Raw genomic sequence first — 21,911 nt, 5'->3', positions numbered from 1 at the left:
CCTGGCGAACTGGCCCAGCGGCCCTGACGGGGCAGGTCCCGCCGCCGCCCTGCCTGCTCAGGCCCCGCGGGAGCGCCCACACGCGGCCCTGAGGCTTCCGTGAACCTGGAGGCCCGAGGGGACGCTCAGGAGCCGCGGCCGCCACACCGGACGCCCGCTCCTCCCCTGACCCCCGCGGAGGACAACGGCCGCCCCGCGCGCAGGGAAGCAACCGGCTCGCGCCGGTCTCGAGGGAAAAGGCGCGAAAGCGCACGCGCCCGCGCGCCCCGTCCGTCCGAGGTGATTGGTGGGGATGCAATGACGTCATAAACGAGCGCCGACGCCACCGCGCATCGATTCTGAAGGGAGCGGGCCGTCGCTAGCGCCATCGGGGAGGGTTGTGCTTTTCATCGCTCGGACTGTCTCCCGCCGCCCCGCTCTGCTCACCAGCCGCCGCGGCGGCCAGGTGCCTCGGGGGCCGGCCCGGCTCGCCCGGCGTCGCTGCCGCTCCCTCCCTTGCCCGCCCGCGGCACCCCGCCGGTGTCGGCCCCGGTGTGCGGCAGGTGCGTGCGGGGCCCGTCGCGGGGGTGCGGGGGGTGCCGGCCGCCGTGGAGGAAGGATGGAGGCCGGGGGAGCGGGAGGGAGGCGGTGGGGAGCGGTGGGCAGGGGCGGGCAGGTGCCTCCCCGCTGCCTGACAGCGCCGCTGGCCTCTCGTTTCCCTGGGAACGGCGGCGCGCGCCCGACCGGCGGGACCCTCCGGGCGCTCCCGCGGCCGCCGGTCTCCAGTGGCTTCGCCGGCCTTGTTCCGAGCTGTGTCTGATAAGCCCTGCCGCCTCTTCCTGGCTTTTCCCACAGGAGCTGCCCAGCCGAGCCCGTCTTCTCTGCGTCAGGCGGGAGAGATCGGCTGAGAGTATGAGTCTGTACAACTTGGACCGCTTTCGCTTTGAGAGGAAGAGAAAAAACGCGGAGCAGGAAACTGTGTCTCCTTCGGCGGCCCGGGTGCAGGCAGCTAATTCTACTGCGGCGGGCAGTGCTGCTGGAGGGGATGAGGATGAAGCTACAGATGACGGCAACAGGGCAGATACTCCATCTTCGGATGTGACAGAGATAACTGGTGAGTCAGGTGTTTTGCATGTACTTCGCTTCTAGAAATAAAATAATTGTCTTTTCTTTTTTTTTTCCTCCTTTTGCTTCTTTTACAAATGTACTTTTCTATGCACACATATCTCACAGCAATTTCCACAAAAGTATCCTTATTTGTAATGGTGCTTGCTCTAATTGGCCTTGGGCATTTACAGTCAAGTTGGAGACCTTCTGATAACTAAAGCTGAAATGATTTTTTTCACTTGAGTAAACAAGCTACAATTTAAACGTTTAAAGTATGTTATGCTTTCCTCTTTATTAATTATCTTTAGTGTAAAATAAGTATCAGTAATATAGTATCTCAGGGTTTTCAAAGGAAAAAAACCCAAACTTTTTGGCTTACAAATGCAACACTACATAGACTTTTCCACTAGAGTCATAGGCTAATGCAATATGGAATATCACAGATAAAAATGAAAAGAAACAAAACTGTTTCTTTTCAGTTGGGCCTGGTTTTGTAAAGAGCTGAGAAACCTGCTTCTGCTTCTCACAAGCTGATTGTGTTAATAGTTTTGTGGCAGTGTTTGTCCCCTTTTCTTGGCAGTAGCTTGCGGTTTTCATGGAAGTGTGAAAAACTTGCTTGTGTAGTAATTTTACTGGTTTGTTTGGCTGATACACTAGATAGGTGCTGGTTCTGTTTGGATTCATCAGTTAATACTAACAAACAACTGTAGCAGCTATCAACTGCATAATCACATCAGTAGCTTTTCTGTTACTGAGGGAGTAAGAACGGAAGAACACAATTGTATTTGTTGCTGTTTATTTTATACATTTTGGACATTCTGTGTAACTTCTGATACAGATGTCAAGACACAAGTGTTATTGTGGGGATCAGACAGACTTTGACTATGCATTTAGTCAGTAATGGAGCAACAATATCTGTTGGTGGTGTTTAACTACATTTGTTTTGCATACAGCTTTCCCTTGGTGGAAGGCAGTTTATCATTGTACCTTATCTATGCGATAACAGAACCTTTCATGTACAAGGAGGAATTCCTCTTTTAAAGGTGAGCCGAATCAGCATTATAGTAGATTGATATTTACTGTTCCATGAATTTTGGTTTTGTGCAGGTTGACTGTTTTCAGTTGACAGGAGTGCTCTCATGTTTACATTAGTAAATAGCAATTGGTGCTTTATGTTTAAAAAAAAAAAATTAAAAACCCCTGTAAATCTTGGCTTGAGAGTTGCCAGTCTGAAGTAGTCTGTCCACTAGCAGGGAGGATGTTTTGGTAGCAGGGGGAAGTTAACAGAAAAAGCAAGCAACTGTTGTGGCTTCTGCATGTGTGTGCTTTGCAATGGATTGCATGAAAAACTGGCACTCTGCATAAGTGCACTCTGGAACAGGTGTCGTCATACCTGCCTGCAGTGGTAAGTCACTGTCTTGTGTGGTGTCGGAGTTATTGAATGCCGATACCCTTCTTGGACGACAAATATAGATGTGAAGTAATGGATAGTGCTGCTTATTTTGTGGCTTGATTTGTCGTTGTGATTTTTTTTTTTATAATATTATTATTATATTTTTTCCTATAATCTGCTTGCGGACTTGACTCTGTCAGTGGAAGCATGTAGGTAGACCATAACTACCAAGGCCAATAAACTTTGGAGCCTGTTGTTTTTCAAAATACTGTTCTCCCTTGGCTCATATCCTACAAGAGTCGGACTTAGGAGGAGGAGGAATGTAATATCCAATTTAGAGGTATGAGTATGAGTTTAGATATGTCATAAAAGGAAAGATGAAGGGCAGCCTAGAAGAGGAACTGTTGTGGAAGGCTAACTAATTGTGAGGAAAAATAGTGGGAGATGATGGTAGCTACCAGTAAAACAGAGTAGAGTAGAAGTGCAGACAAAATTACAGCAAGTGGCTGACTTAAGTAAGAGTCCATGGACACAGATGCTGGTGTAGAACTGGGGTACTAATTAACATGTAAAATTCAGATGTAATTACAAGTACTTTGCATTTACATAATGCTTCATCTTTCACAGATTTTGAGCGTTTAAAGAAGATGGGGTGGTTTGACTTTTTTTCCACGTACTTGCACAGCATTGTCACGTAACCCATTTAAAGGAATTAACCAACCATTTTAAAAATCAAATAACATTTTCTACATCTATGGAAGTTAACTGAAAATAAAACACTCAAATTGTGTCTGCAGGATATGAGGCACTTAAATGTAAAAGAGGAAACTAGATTTGATTAGCAGAGGCCTGTCCTTGTTTCCTAATTAGTGACAGGAAGACAGAAGTTTTCTTGCTTTGGGTCGAAAAAAAGGACAACTATTTGTGTGTTTTTTTCCCTTGTATTATCATGGAAAAGGTATAGAGATGACCAGCTTATGGCACTGTGTGCTTTCTCTGCTGCTAAATACATAAGTCAAGTATTGAGTTGTTCTGTACAAGAAGCAGCTTACACCAAGTTAACTAAAAATAACTTGCCCTAATGCTCAATAAGTCATGTGAGGACAACAATTACTCGTATTTCTTCTGAAGACGAAACACAGCGGATTCACAAAATACTGGTACATGAAACTGGGGAAACAAGAGGAGGCTGTTCTTTATTTCACACTTGCAAACAAAAAAAAATGTTAAAGAGCTGATGGCTTCTTTGTCCTACTTCATTTGGTGTCATGCAATCATACTGTGTACGTAAAAGGACTTTAAAAATCAGACTTTTTCCTTCAGGAGCACAAATGGCTCGGCATCATTTCCTAGGGATTTCTTTAGATTTCTGTTTTGTCAGATGTCCTGAAATATGCATTTAACAAAAAGATGTGATTAATTTCATTTGTCTTGGAAAAAATAGATGATGTCTATTGTGTCATGGAACACCATTATCTCTTTAGCTAATTTTTTGTTGTGTTTTCCCAGAACAAACTAATATTGGTAGATTGTTCTGCACCACGGGTATGTATGTATGTAATGCTTCTTGTTGCTTTGTATTGAATATAGATACCTTACACTTTAATAAGCAATTTGTAGTATGATGGCTAGAAGAATTGGTCATCTTTATACGCTTGTATGTATTCAAAGTTATGCAGGCTTGCAGTGACTTTGCAGCTGAGTGGTAGGTAGTAATTCTGAACATGACTTAACTGAGGGGTAGAAACTAACTATGGGGGCAGTTATTGAATTATATCTGAAAGATATCTCTTTTCAGAATTGGAAAAATGCATTGGAGTGGCTTACTACAATTTTCTGTAAAAGTTAGCGTTGTTTACTATACACACATTTGGTTTCTATTAGTCTGTTAAGAAAACAGTGAAGCTGTCATCTTAATTTTTCAATTAGATGCTTTTAATTATGTAAATAGCCTGGTGTACTCAGATAATGAGATTATTCCAATTGTAGAAATGGAGCTGAACTGTATTAGAACTATATAAATTGGAATAATTGTGATCATGGATTTCAAAATGAGGTTTGTATTCAAAAAGCATGCTTACAAAGCTTCAACAATGAATCGAAGTAAAAGTTGTAGATGGAATTAAACTACTATATGTAATCCTGTTATCAATGGTTGGTTTTGTTGACATCCTTTGTGTACTATTCAAATATATAACCCAAATGACTGCACTTTCAGGTTATGATGTTGAGTGTGTCACTTGCCATGGGACTGCTTTTTTCATTCTTGTCTATTGTAACTTTCTGTATGATCTAGCGAAGTCACGTCTTTTGCTTATGTCACAGTTCTTAGAGTATAATTCTACTTGAAGCATTTCTGGAAAAAAGTAATGGTTGCAGTACCCAGTGAACTTTTCTGAGGACTCATGGGAAGATATGTTGAAGTAATCAGCATTTCAGAATGGTCTCTTTAAGAAGCATCTTAGAGTAGCACTGATATTTAGGATTATTTTAGCAAATGAAGAAGAGTTTCTTTTGAAGTTGAAGTATTAGTTAGCCTATAGACTTGAGCATACATTTGATGCTGCTTTCCAAAACTAGGTGGAAATTACTTTCTAGCTGACAATGTTTGTTGTGAAGTGTTAGTAAATGTGGTAAGCCTCTAAGTATTACCTCAGTTTTGTTTTTATTTGGGAGAGGGGAGGCTGGTTTTCTCTGAGTGTGATGTATGGTTTGTATAGGAGGTTATATTTAGAATTATAGAGCAATGTATTATGGCTCTGCACTAGGTATATGCTTTCTGAAAGACTGTAGTGAGTATGATTTAAAAAAAAAAAAAAAAAGAAAAAATTTCAACTTGAAGTTTTTACAAGAGCAGCTGAAGCTATGTGTGTGCTGACTAAACTAAAGAAAATATTTGCTCTACCGTTATAAGAACGGTTGGATTTGAGTACCTTCATCCATAACTTAACACTGTTTCCATATAATTGTAGACAGTGTGGAGTCTCTTGGTATGATAACAAAAATCAGTTGTTGTTGGGTTTTGGTTTTGATGTTTATGTCCCCGCTTAGGGATACTTCTGTGCTTTCTTATTTCTGGCCTTGGAGTCAAACCCTGGTTGTGTGCTTGCAAGCATTCTTTAATAGTCCTTTTTAATCACATGTAATCAGGAAATTCTGCCTGAATTCAGTGATCACATGCTGTGGCAATAACTGTTTAATATGTAACTACTTTACAAGGTTATAATTTCCTCTAAATATGAGGACTCCTTATTATATATGTGATTTCTGCTCCACCTTCCCCCCTCAATTAATAAGCGATTCTGTTCAGTGGAATAGGTGGAGGAGAGAGAGAAGGAAATACTGCTTTTTTTCGAGAGGGATAACACTTTTTCCAGGCAACTCAACATTTCATAGGTATAGCAGTTAGGAGTTGCCATGAAGACTGGATAGTGATTGCTATTTAAAATAAAAATCAAGTGAGAAGTCACCAAGTGAAACAGTAAATACTATTTTTATTTAAATCTAAACCTCTTCTAAGGTTTATATTGTAAAGAATAAAAATATTTTTAAGACCATGTTATTTTTGTAAACTTTCCTTGTTTTGGTATTGGGTTTTTTTTAAAACCAATAAGGATGCTTCTGAGCAAAGCTATCATGAATACCTGTCACTTGTGTGTCACACTCCTTGCAGGAGGGATATGTTTGGAATACAGTCCGACCTACAAGACAAAGATCATGAAAACTGCCTTGATCAATTCTCTTAATTCAGTAGAGATGTGAACTTCTCATGTTTCTTATAGACCTGCTTTGATACTTCCATTCACATCTTTATATGCATTTCGTATTTCTGTCCTATTGTGATAGCTCTTGCTTAGATAGCCCAATTTGATAACTTTCAGAATTTTTCTGCTTTATTTTTCCTAGCTAGAGAGCAATTACTGAAATCAAGTTGCTTGCATCTTTATGTTTAAATCTAATAAAAAAGTTTGAATCATTCCCAAAGATCTCTCTTGCTCTTCTCCTTTATTCGTCTTAAAACTTTTACAGTTTTCAGGTAAAGCAAAGCAACTGTGTCAAGGACAACATGTCTCCTTCCAAACGTGGATAGGTGGAAGAAGGTACCACTGAGGAACTTTCCACTGCCAACATGTTGGTCTTGGTTGCAGGGAGGCCTGTTTTGGGACAGTATGTTACTGCTTCCGAACTAGTAATTTTTAGGCCTTCCTAAGTTTACATGTGTATGGACTTTTTGAGATAAGAACACTAGTTTGGAAAGTGAGAGTCTCTTCTAAAAAATCATTACCAAAATCCTCTGTCATGTTTTGAAAGTGATGTAAAAGGCTTAGATTTTTATCATAACTCAAAATTGAGGCCTTTTATCACAGACGAAGGAATTAGACACCATGTAGCTAATTTCTGCATTTGACTATCAGATTAATTTATTCTAGGCTCTTCTGTGTCTAGTCTCTGCTGGGAAATCAGCTTTGAAAACTGGCGTTACGCTCTGTAGTAACTTGACTCAGCAAGTTTCTGTGTTAATGAATGGAGGCAGAAGAAACTACCTTTATTTCCAGCCAAAATGATAGTTCCAGAGTTAGCAGCTGAGAAAGAACCACTGGCCTTGGATTATAGGCACGTGAGTTTTTAAGAAAGCATTGACACACTAGAGGGGAGAGGATACCCATGATGCTGTATTTACATTATGAGGATGTAAAATCCTTCTACATGAGGGCTTAGACTGGCAGTTTTATCATTACAACTCTCTTGAGAGTTTTGTAGTTGATTTTCCTGCACCTTCCCTGGGTAATTGTCTTGGTCTATTTTCTTATTTGTGATTCAAAGCTCTTTAGTGTAGCAAATGAGTGTGTAGATTTTTTTTTCATCCATCTGCCACCCCAATCCAGAGTCCGTTACTGTCTGTCATCCTTCACTGAGGCACTTAATAAACCATAGCTATTGCTCTGTGTTCTCACCCATCGTCTTACAAGGTAGATCAGATGCTGTCAACAGTGGGGAGCTCCTGTTTCTTCAATACCAGCTGCATAGGTGGGATTTGTTGTGTCATGTCACGGGTAAAAGGCTTGTTTTTGCACAAGTGGTGGGTGGGGGAGCCTGAATAACCCAATCGGAGGAGTGGCCCCTGCCCTGGCTTCTCCCTGGGCTGTCGCAGGAGGGACGTCAGCCCCATCAGCGGAAGGTGATGCCCATCGCTGTGAATCCACAGCAAGGCTGTTGGGAGCACTGTTCACACCGAGGGGGCTTGGTGCCTTTGTGGGGGATGGGGATGGGACTTGTGATAAGATGCCAGTAAGAGCCTTTGTTTGAGTTTGTACGAAACTTGCTATGGTATGTTTAAGGGGAGGAACCGAAGGTGAGAAAGGGGAGAGATCAGAGTGGCTTGAAGAGGAGCAAGTGTGGGGAAAATACAGGGATAAGGGCTCTGTTACACGCAGACAGGTTAGTATACTCATCTGGCTGTGCCCTGTTCGTGATCACCATAATTAGTCCTGTCGTCTTGCTAAAATCCTCTTCTAGCTACTTCCCTGGGTGAGGGGAATCAGTTCTGAGTGCACGGGGGTCGAAGTGTCAGCAGCTGGAGTGAGGACCAGGGGTCCCAGGGCCCACATGTCTGGGGTGCCAGCAGCTGCAGGGATCAAAGTGAGTGGAAAGTCAGGTGACAGCCAGCGTGGGCTGCAGAGACGTGTGTGTGTCTGTGGCACTACCCCCCTGCGCAGCGAGTGGAGGTACCAGGGGACGAGCCAGCAAGCAGGTGAAGAAGCCAGGGAGGGCCCAGGGCCCAGAGGGTCTGAGTCGCCCATTTGTGCGTGGGGCAGCCCAAGACGAGGGGTCCCGGTGCCAGCCAGCAGGTAGCGGGTGGTGAGAGCGACGGCATGTGTGTCTGCGAGCATGTGCAAGGGGGTCTGTGCCGACAGCCGGCATGGGGTGTGGGCCCTGGGGGCTCCTGTGCTCTGGTGCCGGCAAGTGGGGAGACTGAGGCTCCGTCCTGGGTGGACTGGGTGTCTAGGGCCAGCGACTGGAGGGGTCCCTGTTGCGTGCATGTGTGCTGCCAGCGGACCTTTGTCCTGATCAGCCGGGGCGGGAGCAGGAGGCAGCCGTTGTTTGTGTGCCCCTGGTTCTGGGGCAGAGAAGTGAGTGCGGGCTGGGTGGCCAGCAGCAGCAGAGAGGAGGTAAAACTTGCTAGTCACCTGGAAAGCAGGTTGTTCTTCGACACAAAAGAAGGACCAACTCCCTTCTCATTAAACCTGGTCAGTAAGAAATACGGAAATGCTAGATTATAGAGATTTTTAGATGGAAATGAAAACATGGGTTTCTCTGCTGAAACAGGATGCTGAAACAAGGCAAGTTACTTGTTGTAACTAACTCTCTGACAGACTGTGGTGTTCTTTTGTGAATTAAAATCTGAGATGATGATGATGTGCTCTTCCTTCTTCTCACTCCTGTTTCCAAACTGATGGACTAATACCTGGTTAGAAGTATGTTTCATATTTTCGATAGGATTTTTCCGATGCGTAGGTAAGGTCATCTGAAGATTTAAGGCTTCAAAGATTGCTTTTTTTGAACTCTGAACTCTTTTGAACTCAACTGTCATTGAACCCTTATTTACATTTCCTCATGGATATTAAAGAAGTTTGAGTTACGCTCACTCCCATCCCTTTAACCAGTGTTAGGCTCGCTCCATTTTCAAGTTCTTTTCTTCATTTTCAGTAGTATGCGAAGTAACACTTAGGACCATATTTTTTTAGTTATTGACTGCCTTTCCTTTTCAAAGCCAATATCACCCAGTAGTTCCCTGTGTCAGCAAATTGCTTGTACCTTTAGGATTTATCTTTGTTTCCATCAAATGCTGCCACAGTGAGTTTTTTAAAATTTATTTTCTGCAAGATTACTTTCATACCGAAAATTCTCTCTGCAGCTGTCATGTTCTCTGCTCCATGCATTCTTCTTTCTCTCTTCAGTCATATACCTCCAGGGTCCATAATTTATCTGGTCTTAACCAAAATTACTCAGTTTACCAATTATTCTGGGCTTAATAGTTCTTTCTAGCACTGGCTGTAAAAATGGTAAAGCGGGAGAAAGGAATAAAGTCTTGAATGTGTGGGAATGCTGCATGTTCAAGTCCACATGTATCAACTAAAAATTTGTTTTTTTCCTTAGGGTTTTCTAAAGGTAGTGGCAGAACAGTTCTGGCCTCTGTAGGCAATGGATTGAACCGTGTGGTTTACCTTGCCCAGGCTGATACGGGAGCATCAGGGTTTTAGTTAGAACCACCTTGGAACACACAATATATGCGGTTAGAGCATATTGTGCCTTAGCTGCCTTTGGTACTGTGCTGAAAAAGGGCGACAGGGCAAAGTCTTAAGTGTTGGCTTTCTGATTTTGTTTTACAGTCTTCTAAGCCTCTCACCACCTCAGGTTTAAGAGCTATTTTTTTATGTCAGGTTTTGTGTAGATTTCCCTGTGTGGTCATGTTTTTCCCCATCTAGATACGCGCATGGAGTTGGTTTCAGGTGTACCTGATATTGGGGCACTTAGTCATGCATTATTCATGACTAATTCAGGAATTATATGAATAGACTGGCTGCTTATGCTCTTGGCTGTCTTACAAGCATATTCAGAACTGAAAAGTTAATGCATGCTAATGCATGCATGGTGGGTCAATTTTGAAAGTGTCATTGAAGGTAATATATGATTCGTGAGATGTCTTCACAGTGACGTATCTGAATTATGTATAAATTCTGTATATCCCGATGCTTTGTATATAACATGAAGCATCCTTCTATATGCTAAGTGGGGCATAATGTGGAAAAGATTGGCTAAGTAGATTATATCTCTACAGATAGAGTTGCAACTTACCTGTCAGGTTCCTCAGTGTAGCTTCCTAATTTTCTGCAGTATAACACTGACATTCCCTTTCTGAAAATCAGATCATAAATCAGCCGTGAGATATACCAGTATGTTTCTATCCATGTCCTGATCAGCCTGGAAGTAGTTCAGAGGATTTTGTGAATTGTTTATTTTTCCAAAAATAAAAAATGTATTTGTAAGTGTACTTACTAACCTAAATTACATGATCTTTTAAACTTTGTGGTATATAAATTGTTTGATGTAAGAGGGCTGAGGATCTTCTGCCAGGTAAGCTGCCACTTTAAGGAATACAGCTTACAGGAATTTTCCATGCGTAAATCCGTAAGTTCTGTTTAAATGGTTGCTGTGTATGAGGAAGAAATCATAGCTATCTGATTCTCTAAGGTATAGATAAATATTTGAAGTTTTAAGTCATGGGTCATTGTCTCCTATCTTTTCTCCTTCTGAAATGGCTTGCACAGGGTACGCTACCATCCCAGAAACTCCTGAAACCAAGAGGACAAAGAAACAATCTTATTTCAAGCGTCGAAGAGGGATACAGTTCCTGGATGTGTCTTCAGACAGCGAAGAGGAAGAACCAAAAAACTTCAGTGCTGCGAAAGAAAACAGGGCTCCAAGGAGAGATGCGGTTGTAATGTAAGCTTTAAGCCAGTTTTCTGTGATATTTATGCAACCTGATGTGACGTTCTAAATTGAAATACTAAATTGAAAATCAGAGGCTAGGTTCTGGTTTACTGGTTTGTGATTTACATGCCCCTAACTTAAACTTTATTGGGTTTCCAAGGAAGAAGAATCCAGCTCTTAAGCCATTTTCTCAGAGAAGACACTTACGAGGGAGAAGTTTTGTGATGCTCGATGATACGTGTGATGTTCATTATACGTTTGTGCATTTGCCTCTCTGAAATCCTTTTAATGACACTTGAAAGTTTAACCATAAAATATTTTCTTTATTAGTTTTAACTGTACTGGAGTTGATTTTAGTTCGTTTGATTTTTATTTTTTTTTATGAAACCAACATGGATAGGAAAGCAAGTAGAGCTTCAGTGTGTAGTATGAGTTCCTGAGATGAAGTTAAGTATTAGTGGCATGATGTGTGTGTAATGCTTAGTGAAAACTTTTTGTAGTGATTTGGAAATTTATATTTTTGAGTAAGCTGGAAGGGAAGAAAATAGTGTACAAGAGTCACTTGTGTGGGTGCTAAAAAGGCAGCATTGAGAGTGCGGGAGAGACAACATGTAGACAGACATCTTGTGCAACCAGTTGGAACGGTTTAAAGAAACCCCTGGTATTTATTACCTGCTAGTTATATGTCTGTGTGACCAAAATGTGGTAATTGTCTGTTCCCCTTAAATGTTCTTCTGCTAAGCAAAACAATATGGTCTAACCTGCTTTTTTTGATAATCTGTCTGAACTAATCTGCAATAAACTTTTATGGGAACAGCAACCTTAACAGGCATAGTCTCTTGGCATATTTTTAGACCTTACACAGATCATGGAGTTACTGAAGCTTGTCAGCAGAAATGAAATAATGCTTTTCCTTGCTGCAATTATCTGAAATTTTTGAATTTTTTTTAATGCATCTTTCTCGAAGTTTCAACCTAAGGCAGATACTTGGTAAGAAAAAAAACCCAAACAACTAGTAGTAAGCAGATTGAACTCCTGTTTCTGTCTATGGTTTAAGTTGTAGATTGTGCAAGGATACAGAGGTGGCAAGTTTGTTGCATGCACCGAGTTGACTTGTGTGTAGTGCTGTGTAGACATAGTTACACTGCTTCTGGGATCAGCCTGATTTGGAAGCAGTACAATTGGTTTTGTACCGCGTGGAGCAGATGCTAATAAGCCATGCAGGATCCAACTTGCAGAGCCACAGCTTGCTATTTCTATACTGTATTCTGATTACGGGGAGTGAGAGACTGGCAGCAAAGCGGCTCCTAGTGGGATTGATGAACATAAGCTACATCTTCTTGTACGCTTCATTATTCCTGTGTAGCCACTGTCCCAGGCACCCCAGTGCCCAACACTTCGGTGCAGTGCATTGGCTCAGGTGCTAATCGATGTGTACTGAACCCACTAAGCTGTCTCACAAGTGGTGTTCTGTTTGAGCTAATAAACTGGAATTGAGAGTGTGGCAGGAGCTAGCTTGGATCTGGCCAGGCTTATGAGTTCTGGCTTGTGCTGAATTCAGCCTGGCTTTGCACAGAATCAGTCAACTGAGTGTCTTTGCACTGTGCATTTTAGTACATGTGTTACCTAGCCTTTGGGCGTTTTGTGATTAGTATTTTTTTTACTTTTTGCAGGGTGTCCTAGTCCCCCTTATCCTGAGTAAGGGATAGAGCAGAAAGCTCAGAGCAGAAAGCGTGTCTTTCTAAAAAGGAAGTGTGCTGCAAGCTTCACTACCAGAGTCACTATCTGGACTCTGTTGGAAAAAAGCAGAACTCTAACACAAGGTTTTGTGGGTCGGAGTCATACTTGTTGAGCAGTTAAATGAGTGTTTCTTTATGCTTGATAAGAATGTGATTATACAGAGAGGACAAGATTTATGATGTGTGCGGCTCTGGCTTTGTTGACAAGTATCTAGATGTTAATCCCCGATAGGAAAGGATAGGATAATTGCGGTGTTACCGTTTCCATTTTGATTTTCTTTTTTAAATGAAGTTTATGAAGAAACTTTTTTCCTTAGCAAGACAAAAAGATCTGAAATACGCTAATAGAATTTTAATGTGCCATTTCACTAATACTTTTTTTTAAGTGGAGTCTGAATTCACCTTGTGAAGCTTACAACTAGATGGCTTGGTGGATTGAAGAGGAATTTGGGTTATTCTTTGTTTTGAATTTTTTTTTTTTTTTTTTTTTTTTTTTTTTTACTCTGAGGGACAGCTAGAGTCCACATGGCTGTATGTGCCTTTTGAACAGGATAGGGAGAAAAGGATTATTTGATGAGCGGTTGTTTCAAAATAGTCTGCATCTTCTACCTAGGTGGCATGTTACTACTTACATCAGAATTGTATTGCAATCTGCCTGTTGCAACTGCTAAAGATACAGTGAGGAAGAACAGGTTTATCGTCAGTCTTTTACCTATACCTGTGTAAAGAGACCTGCAGGCAAGCCTTTCTGATGGTGAAGTCCCTGTGAAATGTCAAACTCCATACAGCTCAATTAATTTTCATTCAGAAAAGGAGATTTTTATGTGTCTATGGAGGGCAGTAGGATGGGAGGAGACCTGTGCTTATGTTCAGTCTTGTCTGTGCAGCTGAATATCATGAAAAATATGTAGGGATTGCTTTTCCTGCGAGTTAGCTCTAATAATAAATCTTCCAGTAGATTCAGGACTTTTCTTTTTTCAGAAGGGTTCTTCCCATGCTTAAATATTTAAGATGCTGTGTAAGGATCTTTTGAATTTTCTTTCTCAGTGAACTGAGAACTAGGACGGAGAGTTGATAACTGCCCTAGGAAGTTTTTATAAAGAACTTATCCACATCTGTTTATCTGTTGGGCAAATAAATACTATCAAGACTGTTTGAGGCAAACTTGAGATGGTCTGATGTAATTCAGGTAGCTGAAATGATGAAATATATTAAGATGGTTATTGCTAAATTGGCAAGTAACCTTTTATAGCACAATATGAGGGTAAGTCATGGTACTTCCCTTGTCTGTTCCTTCTTTCTTCTTTCCTTTGCTAGTTTGAAATGTGTTCACTGCAAACAGAAGACTTGACTTAATCATATATGCTTTATTTTGGCCTGAATAAGAGGTATCATTTTGGGTACGAGTTGATTCAGTGTTACTGAATGCATCTAAACATGTTTTGTCTGATCCTGTTGGGTTTGGTTTACAGTAACATTCTGGTGGAGTAAAGCATTCATAAGCAAAAATAAATTTTAATTCTTTTTCTCCTCCCCCACACATTGTAGCTCTGAACAGTCTGAAGATGATGAACAGCCTGAAGATGAACTACCCCAGTTGGCATATGTAAATGGTGGGGATCAGTTGCCAGCTGTGAAGAACGGTGTAGAGGAGGACCTCAGAGATGCAAAGCTGCAAACACTGAAGGAACTTTTTCCCCAAAGAAGTGACCAAGAATTACTGCAAGTAATAATGCTCTGTGCTTTTGATTTATTTTGATGACTGTTTTGTAGACAGTATTCCTAAGCCTCTGGCTTTATTAGAGGGAACAGCCTTAATTCTTATTAGCAGAAGAGTATACCAAAGTAATGTATTTCAGGGGTACTACAGCCATGTAACACTCCCATATACACATGCATACATACACAGACATTTATGTATACATAAAAATGAATATATACACACACACTTCTTTTATATATATTAAAAAAACCCTTTAGATCAACTCAGCAACAGTAAATGCCAGTGTATAGAAAACTTTTCTATTATTTCTTTCTCCTGTGACATTTAATCTTGGTTATAGCTGTCTTGGTTGATAACTGTTGATAACTGCCATTGTTGGAGTGCAACTAGCTGATTAAATGCAGCATGAGTGTAATCATTGCCACCTTCTCTAGTACATGAAACATTGCACCTTTGCCTTTATGAAATTTAATACTTGAAGCCTTCTATACTTCGTGAGGCAAACAGAGAGTAGGTTTGAACTTACTATAACTTATTCTGATTATGCGGACATGTGAACCTGAGATACTCTTGGCCATTGTCCAACGAACAGTACAAATCTACAGTAGCACTATGGTAACTTATTACAGAAAGATATTTTCAGCGCAGTAAAATATATTTATAGCAATGTTACTTTTCAGTGCTGATATGCAAGTAGGTTTTTGCTAACTTTAGTTTTCAAAGCTAAATGTGTTTAAATTAATCTGTTACGTTTCCTGGCTGTTGAAATATCATTAAAGAAATATAGACACTTTACTGGTGCTCCTTGCTAGGTGTTTTTTCCCTAGTGAATCAAGCTTTATGTTTAGGCTGTAGGAAGAAAGAAGGGGTTGCAAATAGCAGTTTTGGAATTTTTCTCCTGGACATTGTAATAAAATTTACATTGTAGATGTCCAGAATGCATGATGTTTCAATTTTTGGCCACATAGAATGTATTTAAACCAAAGAGTGGTAACAGTTCATTGTAGCTTAGAAACCAGCTAGAAATGACACATGGTGTGTCTCACTGCTGTTTTGTGACTTCAGTGGTGGTTTTAACCACTCAGTGGTATGTAGTACTGATGGTATTTATTCTCAGAGGAGTGTAAGATAGCTCCTGTATCAGCAGAACTTTGTAGTACAGAGAGGCTGTGCAAATTTTTATCTACAGTTATATATCCACAACATTTTTGAAGGAATACAGAGGAATATTTGGCAAATCTATTGCTCCTTCATGAAGGATATGGAACAGTCTGTCCTGACAAACCCTATGCAACTGCTGAAGGCCATTAAGGAAAAATAATGAGCCTTTTGAAAAGCAAATTGAGTTCATAGCAAAGTCATAAGATGCTGTTCACAAATGTGGACAGACCCTTGAGAATAGGGGTTCCTCATAACTTCATTTTTTTTGTGGTGGGGTTTTTTTTGTATTTGTAACCCTTAGGCCATTTTTTTTCTGTTGCAGTTATCTCACTTCAAAAGTCTCCACATACAATTAATTTGTAAAAATGATCTATTTTAAGATTACACATGGATGGAGAAAGAATCTAGGACCGCAAGGAAGTACAGATAAACGTTGGGGCATGTTATAGGTTTCATGCATGTACTTTCAGGAAGTTGACCGATGTGACATAACAGTATACAGACATTTTATGAGTTAAGAAATTAGGTTTTTGGATCATCTGGTTTTGTGATAGTAACATTGAATAATTTTTGGAAAAAAGCTTTTAAGTGAACCTGCATGATATGTTTGTGAAGTAGGAAAAAAAGTGATAATAAATGAGACTGTATTAAGTGTTTTCCAGTAGATTTTTTTTAAAGTGTTTCCAAATACAGTTTATGTGATGTCTAGCTGATTTGGTACCTGTTAATTTTGTTCTTGGATTTTACCATACGTGTATTTTTGGGGTGTTTTTTAAAGTGTATTTCAATCACTATGATCTATTACTGTCCTCTTTGTTCAACTGGATTAAATCTCACCACTTAGCAGTTGACTTCTTTCTTTTTGCAGTTGATGGAATCAGCACACACAATGGATGAAGCAATAGCTGCTGGTTTGAAGTTCAATGATGAAGGTATGTTTAACAAAAAATGAAACTAAAATTTAGAAGCTGTAGCTAATTCAGTGATCTAAACTTGGTTGGGAGGTATTTAAAAAGTGGTAAAGCATGTGCTAAACGTTAATGCTATTGTTTGTTTGTTGTAATAACACAAAATTGAATAGACTTTGCAAGGGGAAAGATGAAAAGAGGATGTGGACCAAAATCCAAAAATAGGACAAAAAAGGGGAATTTGTTCTGTGAAGCTCAGGATTGCTTTACATGTGGGTCCTTAAATGATTTCTGTTCTTTCTGGTTCCTTCTTTGCCCAGAGGTTGAGGCAAATAGTAATGGGTTAGCAATAGTAATTCTAAATGTTGTAAGTGAGAAATCTGGTGGTATGGAAAAAATATACTGGAGTATGTAGCCACTCATAACTAGATATTGTTTGTGTTAATGCCCATCACAATTTTCCCTTCAGGTTGACTTCATGACTTGCTTGTAATTCTGAATAAGAACCATGGGTCTTAAACATTTAGACAAATCCCCGTGGTTCTTTAGCAAAACGTTCCCCTAACCATGCCTTTGAGCCCTCAAAGCTTATTTAGGGCTTTTTGTTCTGCATTTGAATTTATGCAGTCTCATGCTGTTATCAAAACAGATTTAAAAAAACCCTAAACCAAGAAGCCCAACACATGATGTGGGAGTGTGTAGAAAGTGGTAAAGTGGTAAGCATGTAAAAGGGTCATCATTCTTGGCTTTGGGTTTGTATCTTGACATCACCTAAGTCGAGAGTTAAGTCTCTTGTCTTATATTAATTTTTTTCACTGATTTACTAGGGTTGGTGGAGGAAGAGTGAAAGGTTGGTATGTATATTAACGTCATTATAAAAAGCTGATCCATTTCGGCAGTCTCCATCTGTTTGCGGTTCAGTAGTGCATGGTTTTCCTGAGAGATCTTCGTGGTTTGGATATGATGGAAAAAGCTATTTATGATAGCTGTTGAATATTTCAGTTGTTCCAAGTGGTTCATGTGTCTTTTCACGCAGTATCGTGTGGATGTGGAAGCAATATGTCTAAGAAGCTCATGTGCTGAGGGAGAACAGTTATTCTTGCTTTCTAAAGTAGAAGGTTTTTTGCTAATTTGGTTCCCCCTGTTGTACTTATCATATGTTCATCTCCTCATTTTTATATACAACTTCAAAAATTTTTAACAATTATTGGAAAGCTTTAAAACAGTGGGCCAGTTTTAATAAAGGGTTGCTTTTGTGGTTTTTTTTTTTTTTTTTTTTTTTAACCCAACCAGACCAATATTTTAAGGTTATCACTGTATGCATGATCAGATTCTGTAGATGGGAATTTTAGGATGCTGGCAATAGAAAACTAAAGATGGCATATTTTTGAGGTACACACTACTTCTGAGTGCTGCTTCTCCTGGAAGATCCCTTCCTGGAAGGCTATGATTACTTTTCAGGGTTTTGATTAGTATTAAACCAATTTAAACTAACATATATCCTCAAACTTTGTTGCAGTTCAGTGTTTGAACTAAAACATTTCAATTTCTGCTACGTAGTCCCTGCCCTTTGGCCATTTTTGTGTTGATCTAAGAATGCTGTTTCACATCCTTTCAGTATGAGTCCACAGAAGAATCTTCTTGGCAGCAAAATTCTCACTAATCATAGCTGTTATATAAAATATTTGGTTAGGAGTAAGCATGCCTGACGGTGATAGTATAAATCACCTCATTTTGGAGACATTTTTTTTAAAATGGAGACATTACTGAACATCTGCTTATCTATGTCAATTTATGGTACACTTCTTGTGAAGTGCTGATTGTGCAAGAGGTCAGGGACAAGATACAGTTTTGTGAAGCGTGGCTTTGCTAAAAAAGTGTGGCCAAGTTGTCCTCAATTTTTTCTGTCCTTTCAAAATGACAGAAACTTGGTTTTGTAGCTTGAATTCAGTAGCTGTATATAGCTAAACCAAGAAGCATTGCAGATGACTTATAGGTATGAAGATTAGATGTGACGCACTGAAAATACGTGTGTGAATGGAAGACATGAAGTTATAGTAATACCTGCTGCTTGTGATTTGTTTCTGGTGGTGTTTTCTGTACATTTTGAAAACCATGAAATCAGCGAAGATGCTTCTGAGCTAAAGCCTCATGTAAAGCTGCTTTATGTTCACTGCTTTTTGAACAGGCAGAAATGGCTGTTTCGCTTGTAATGGCAGGGGAAGTCACAGTAATAATGTTTTTTGTAGTGGTAGCAGCGAATAAGAGGGGAAGTAATTACAGACTCTAAATTTTGAAACCCTGGAGCTGCTTCTCTCATTGCTCGTTAATCATAAAATTTATAGAGAGAACAAAGACTTCTCTGGAAGGCCCAGTGTGCCCTGCCTCCACTCCAAGGAAGGTTTCTGTCTAGCAGTAATAGTTTCTTCATCCCCTCAGTTGTATGCTCCCTTAGCACAGGAAGGAGTAATTAAGCGTACCTTGCAAAGTGAATGTCTTCAGAAAGTTGGGGGCTTTTTTGTCATGTGCAGGTGTGGTGGGTTTTGGAAGCCTACAGGTTAATTTTTAAATAATTCTTTGTCAATAGGTTCCTGAGACCCACGATTACCCACATCCTTTGCTACAGTTTAATTGCTTCTGAAATTGCTCACAATTTGGCTTTCTTCAAAGACTGAGTGCTTAGCCCATGACTTCAAAGGAGGGAGATCTTCGAAATACTCTTACACGGAGCCCGTGCATTTTTTAGGGCAAAGAGTTTGCAAGGTCACTGTTAACGTTCAGAATTATCCATCCTGAATGCAGTTTTGTTTGAGACTAAGCAGTAATAGCATGAGGCCTCCATGACTTCTAGTGCTTTACCCAATAGCAGCCTGACAGCCCTTAGTTTGATACCAAGACAAACGCACGTTTCTCGGCCTTAAGCTAGTGGCATTTCCTGGCAGTATTGTTAAAAAGGGTTCTTGAGCAGAAAGGTCAAGGTCTGAATGGTGAAGGAGAGCTGCTTCCCCTCCATTGGCACATTCTCTGGATGCTTTGAACTGTGCCTCTTGTATACATTTATACCTATATATAGAAATACATAGACTTTGGAAAAAAGTCTTATCAGAGCTTTATGGTATCTCTTGCCAGATCCTTCATTTAAGAAAGAATTACTGATGCTTTACTTTTCTGCCTTTGGGATGTTTTAATGATGTATTGTTTAAAGATATTTGTATGTCACCTCTCTGATGTCAGAAAAAGTGAATGAGTCTAGTACAAAATTTATTTGAAAGTATTTCCACACAAAATGTCTTTTTGTGCAAAGATATGGCTACTTAATTTTCCACAACTAAAGCTTTGTTGATCATCCAGGCAGTCTTTTGGATTGGAAAGCAAGCGTGCTGGTTTTTACGTGCGTGCGTGTGTGTGTGTGCTTGTTCACTGGTCTCCTTTGGCAGTCCAGGAGGGGAGGTTGGCCGGAGATGCTGGTATCAGACTTCAAAGCTCTGCAGGCACCTACTCTTCAAAAAAAGATTTAACTTGCGGTACTATTTCAGATCATGGACTAGGAATTTTTACAATAATTTGGTCTGGTAACAGTTGCTGCTTCAAGCAAAACCAATGTGCAGAAATAGACGTAATGTGTTCTTGCCTTCATGAGCTGTGCAAGTGGTGGTGGCAATCAGAAAATGATCCTGACTGGGCAGGTCTTAATGCTAAGATGATAATCTCTTGATAATCACCAGCGGCCCAAAATATTCAGAAAGTTCTGGCTCATATGAACTATTCATAAGTAATATGGTTATCACTGATACTTAGTTATCACTGACTTAATATGCATAGTTTTCTTTGACATTTGGATTTAATGTTGAAAACTGTTTGATGGTAACCTCTTCAGTGTGCACCTGAGCCAGAAATCAGTCAGCACTTTCAGATTGGCAGTGATGTACATATTCCAATGCACAATTGAGGTTCAACTTTGATTAAATAACAATTTTCCAAAAGTAGGTAGCATGAGTAAAAACGGACAGACATATATCTTTGTGCAATTTGTGTGTAAAAACACTTGGCAATTATAAAAAAAAAATGCTATTTCAGTTGTTATATATGAGAGGTAATTGCTTGATTAATTGCCAAACTGCTGATGAAAACTTAGAGGTAAACATGTACTTTGAAGCAGCTGCTTTGCTTGAAGTTTCAGTGTATCTGTGGACTATAATAGGAAAGTATTATGGAGGCTGGTAAACGTCTTGTGCTGTTATTAAGTAGTTACTGTAGTGTTGGTTTGAATGATCCTACTGTTTTGGGGTGAACTTAATGAAAGTAACATTCTTCTTTTCTGCCTCAATTCTTTTTAAAGCTGCTTCTCGTAAAAGGAAACTAAAAAGTTCTCCCACAAACTGCAAAACCAGAAATGAGCAAGTCACCAAAAAGCCAAAAGCTAATTATGTAAGTACTGTTTTTTTTCTCTTTATGCATTGTAAAATAAGTGGAATTATCTGACTTGGTCAGTGACAGTGATGTTGGTGTGTTTTATCAGAAAATCCTGTCAACTTCAAATCTTGCCATCTGAACAAGTCTTTCTACTTCGTTCTTGGTGGTTCTGAGTGGAATGACCTGCTTTCTTCTTTAGTGTATGCGGATTTGTATCCCAATAGCCTGTTCGCTGCTTTTGTGGAAGTGGTTGATGGCAGGTAGCAGTACAGTATGTAAGGCGCTCTGTACCATTCAGTTCTTGTGAACATGCGAGATACAGGCAATGGATCACCTTGCCTCATCAGATCATTCCTTGTTTTTCCTCAGATAGATAAAGTTCAACATCTGTTGCTACTGTTCTTCTGTCTTATAGGAGTAATGTTGTTTATGAACTTCTTTGAAACCATAACTTAGGGAAATCTTTAAAAGGAATTAATTGGCTACGTTTAAAGTAATGATTACTTTGACCTGTGCTGATAAATAGGAACTATGTAATGGTCTTGGTGCATTCAGGTTGGTATTTGGCAGATCTTAATGCCCAGTCCTACAGTCCTGTCGTGAGGCCAGCTCCCAGGCATCCCAGTTACTTGGATAATCCCGTACTTCCTGGAGGAGAGCTGTGAATTTTGTGAGTCAAGATTTGCTGTGTTCCGGGTTTGTTCCTCCTCACCAAATCTCTGGGTTAGGTTACAAAGGAGACTTTACTGAGTTATCACCCAGCCAGCCTAGCAAACAATGGACCTGGTTGCATGCAGTAGTTTGATTTCTGTGCTTAACAGTTCCATTACAGTTAAGAGGGGAAGGATTGGGGAAAAATAAAGCTGAAGCATGAGTTTTTAAAATTCTTAATAGAGAATCGTAGTGAGAAAACTTTTAGGGCTTTTTTTCTAGCTCTTCCTTTTCCTCTGGTTCCTAAGACTAGAGCATACTTTGCCAGCTATTGTACGTAGTGT

At 40.1% G+C, this 21,911-nt stretch overlaps 1 protein-coding gene across 1 annotated transcript in view; it reads left to right on the top strand.

The window, feature by feature from the left end:
• Window positions 1-891: 891 nt before the first annotated feature.
• Window positions 892-21,911, top strand: part of SMARCAD1 (SNF2 related chromatin remodeling ATPase with DExD box 1) — a gene marked incomplete at both ends in the record, with an annotated part of 44,248 nt that continues 23,228 nt past the window's right edge. Inside the window, 5 exons of the mRNA XM_081999757.1 lie at window positions 892-1,093; window positions 10,810-10,984; window positions 14,260-14,437; window positions 16,464-16,527; window positions 20,843-20,931. Coding sequence (XP_081855883.1) covers window positions 892-1,093; window positions 10,810-10,984; window positions 14,260-14,437; window positions 16,464-16,527; window positions 20,843-20,931 — 708 coding nt within the window. The remainder of the gene's footprint in view (window positions 1,094-10,809; window positions 10,985-14,259; window positions 14,438-16,463; window positions 16,528-20,842; window positions 20,932-21,911) is intronic.

This window comes from Phaethon aethereus (genome assembly GCF_964289735.1).
Source record: "Phaethon aethereus genome assembly, chromosome: 4".
In the NCBI taxonomy this organism is placed as follows: domain Eukaryota; kingdom Metazoa; phylum Chordata; class Aves; order Phaethontiformes; family Phaethontidae; genus Phaethon; species Phaethon aethereus.
Note: the sequence above shows the minus strand (reverse complement) of the source record. Positions and strands in the feature narration are given on the sequence as shown.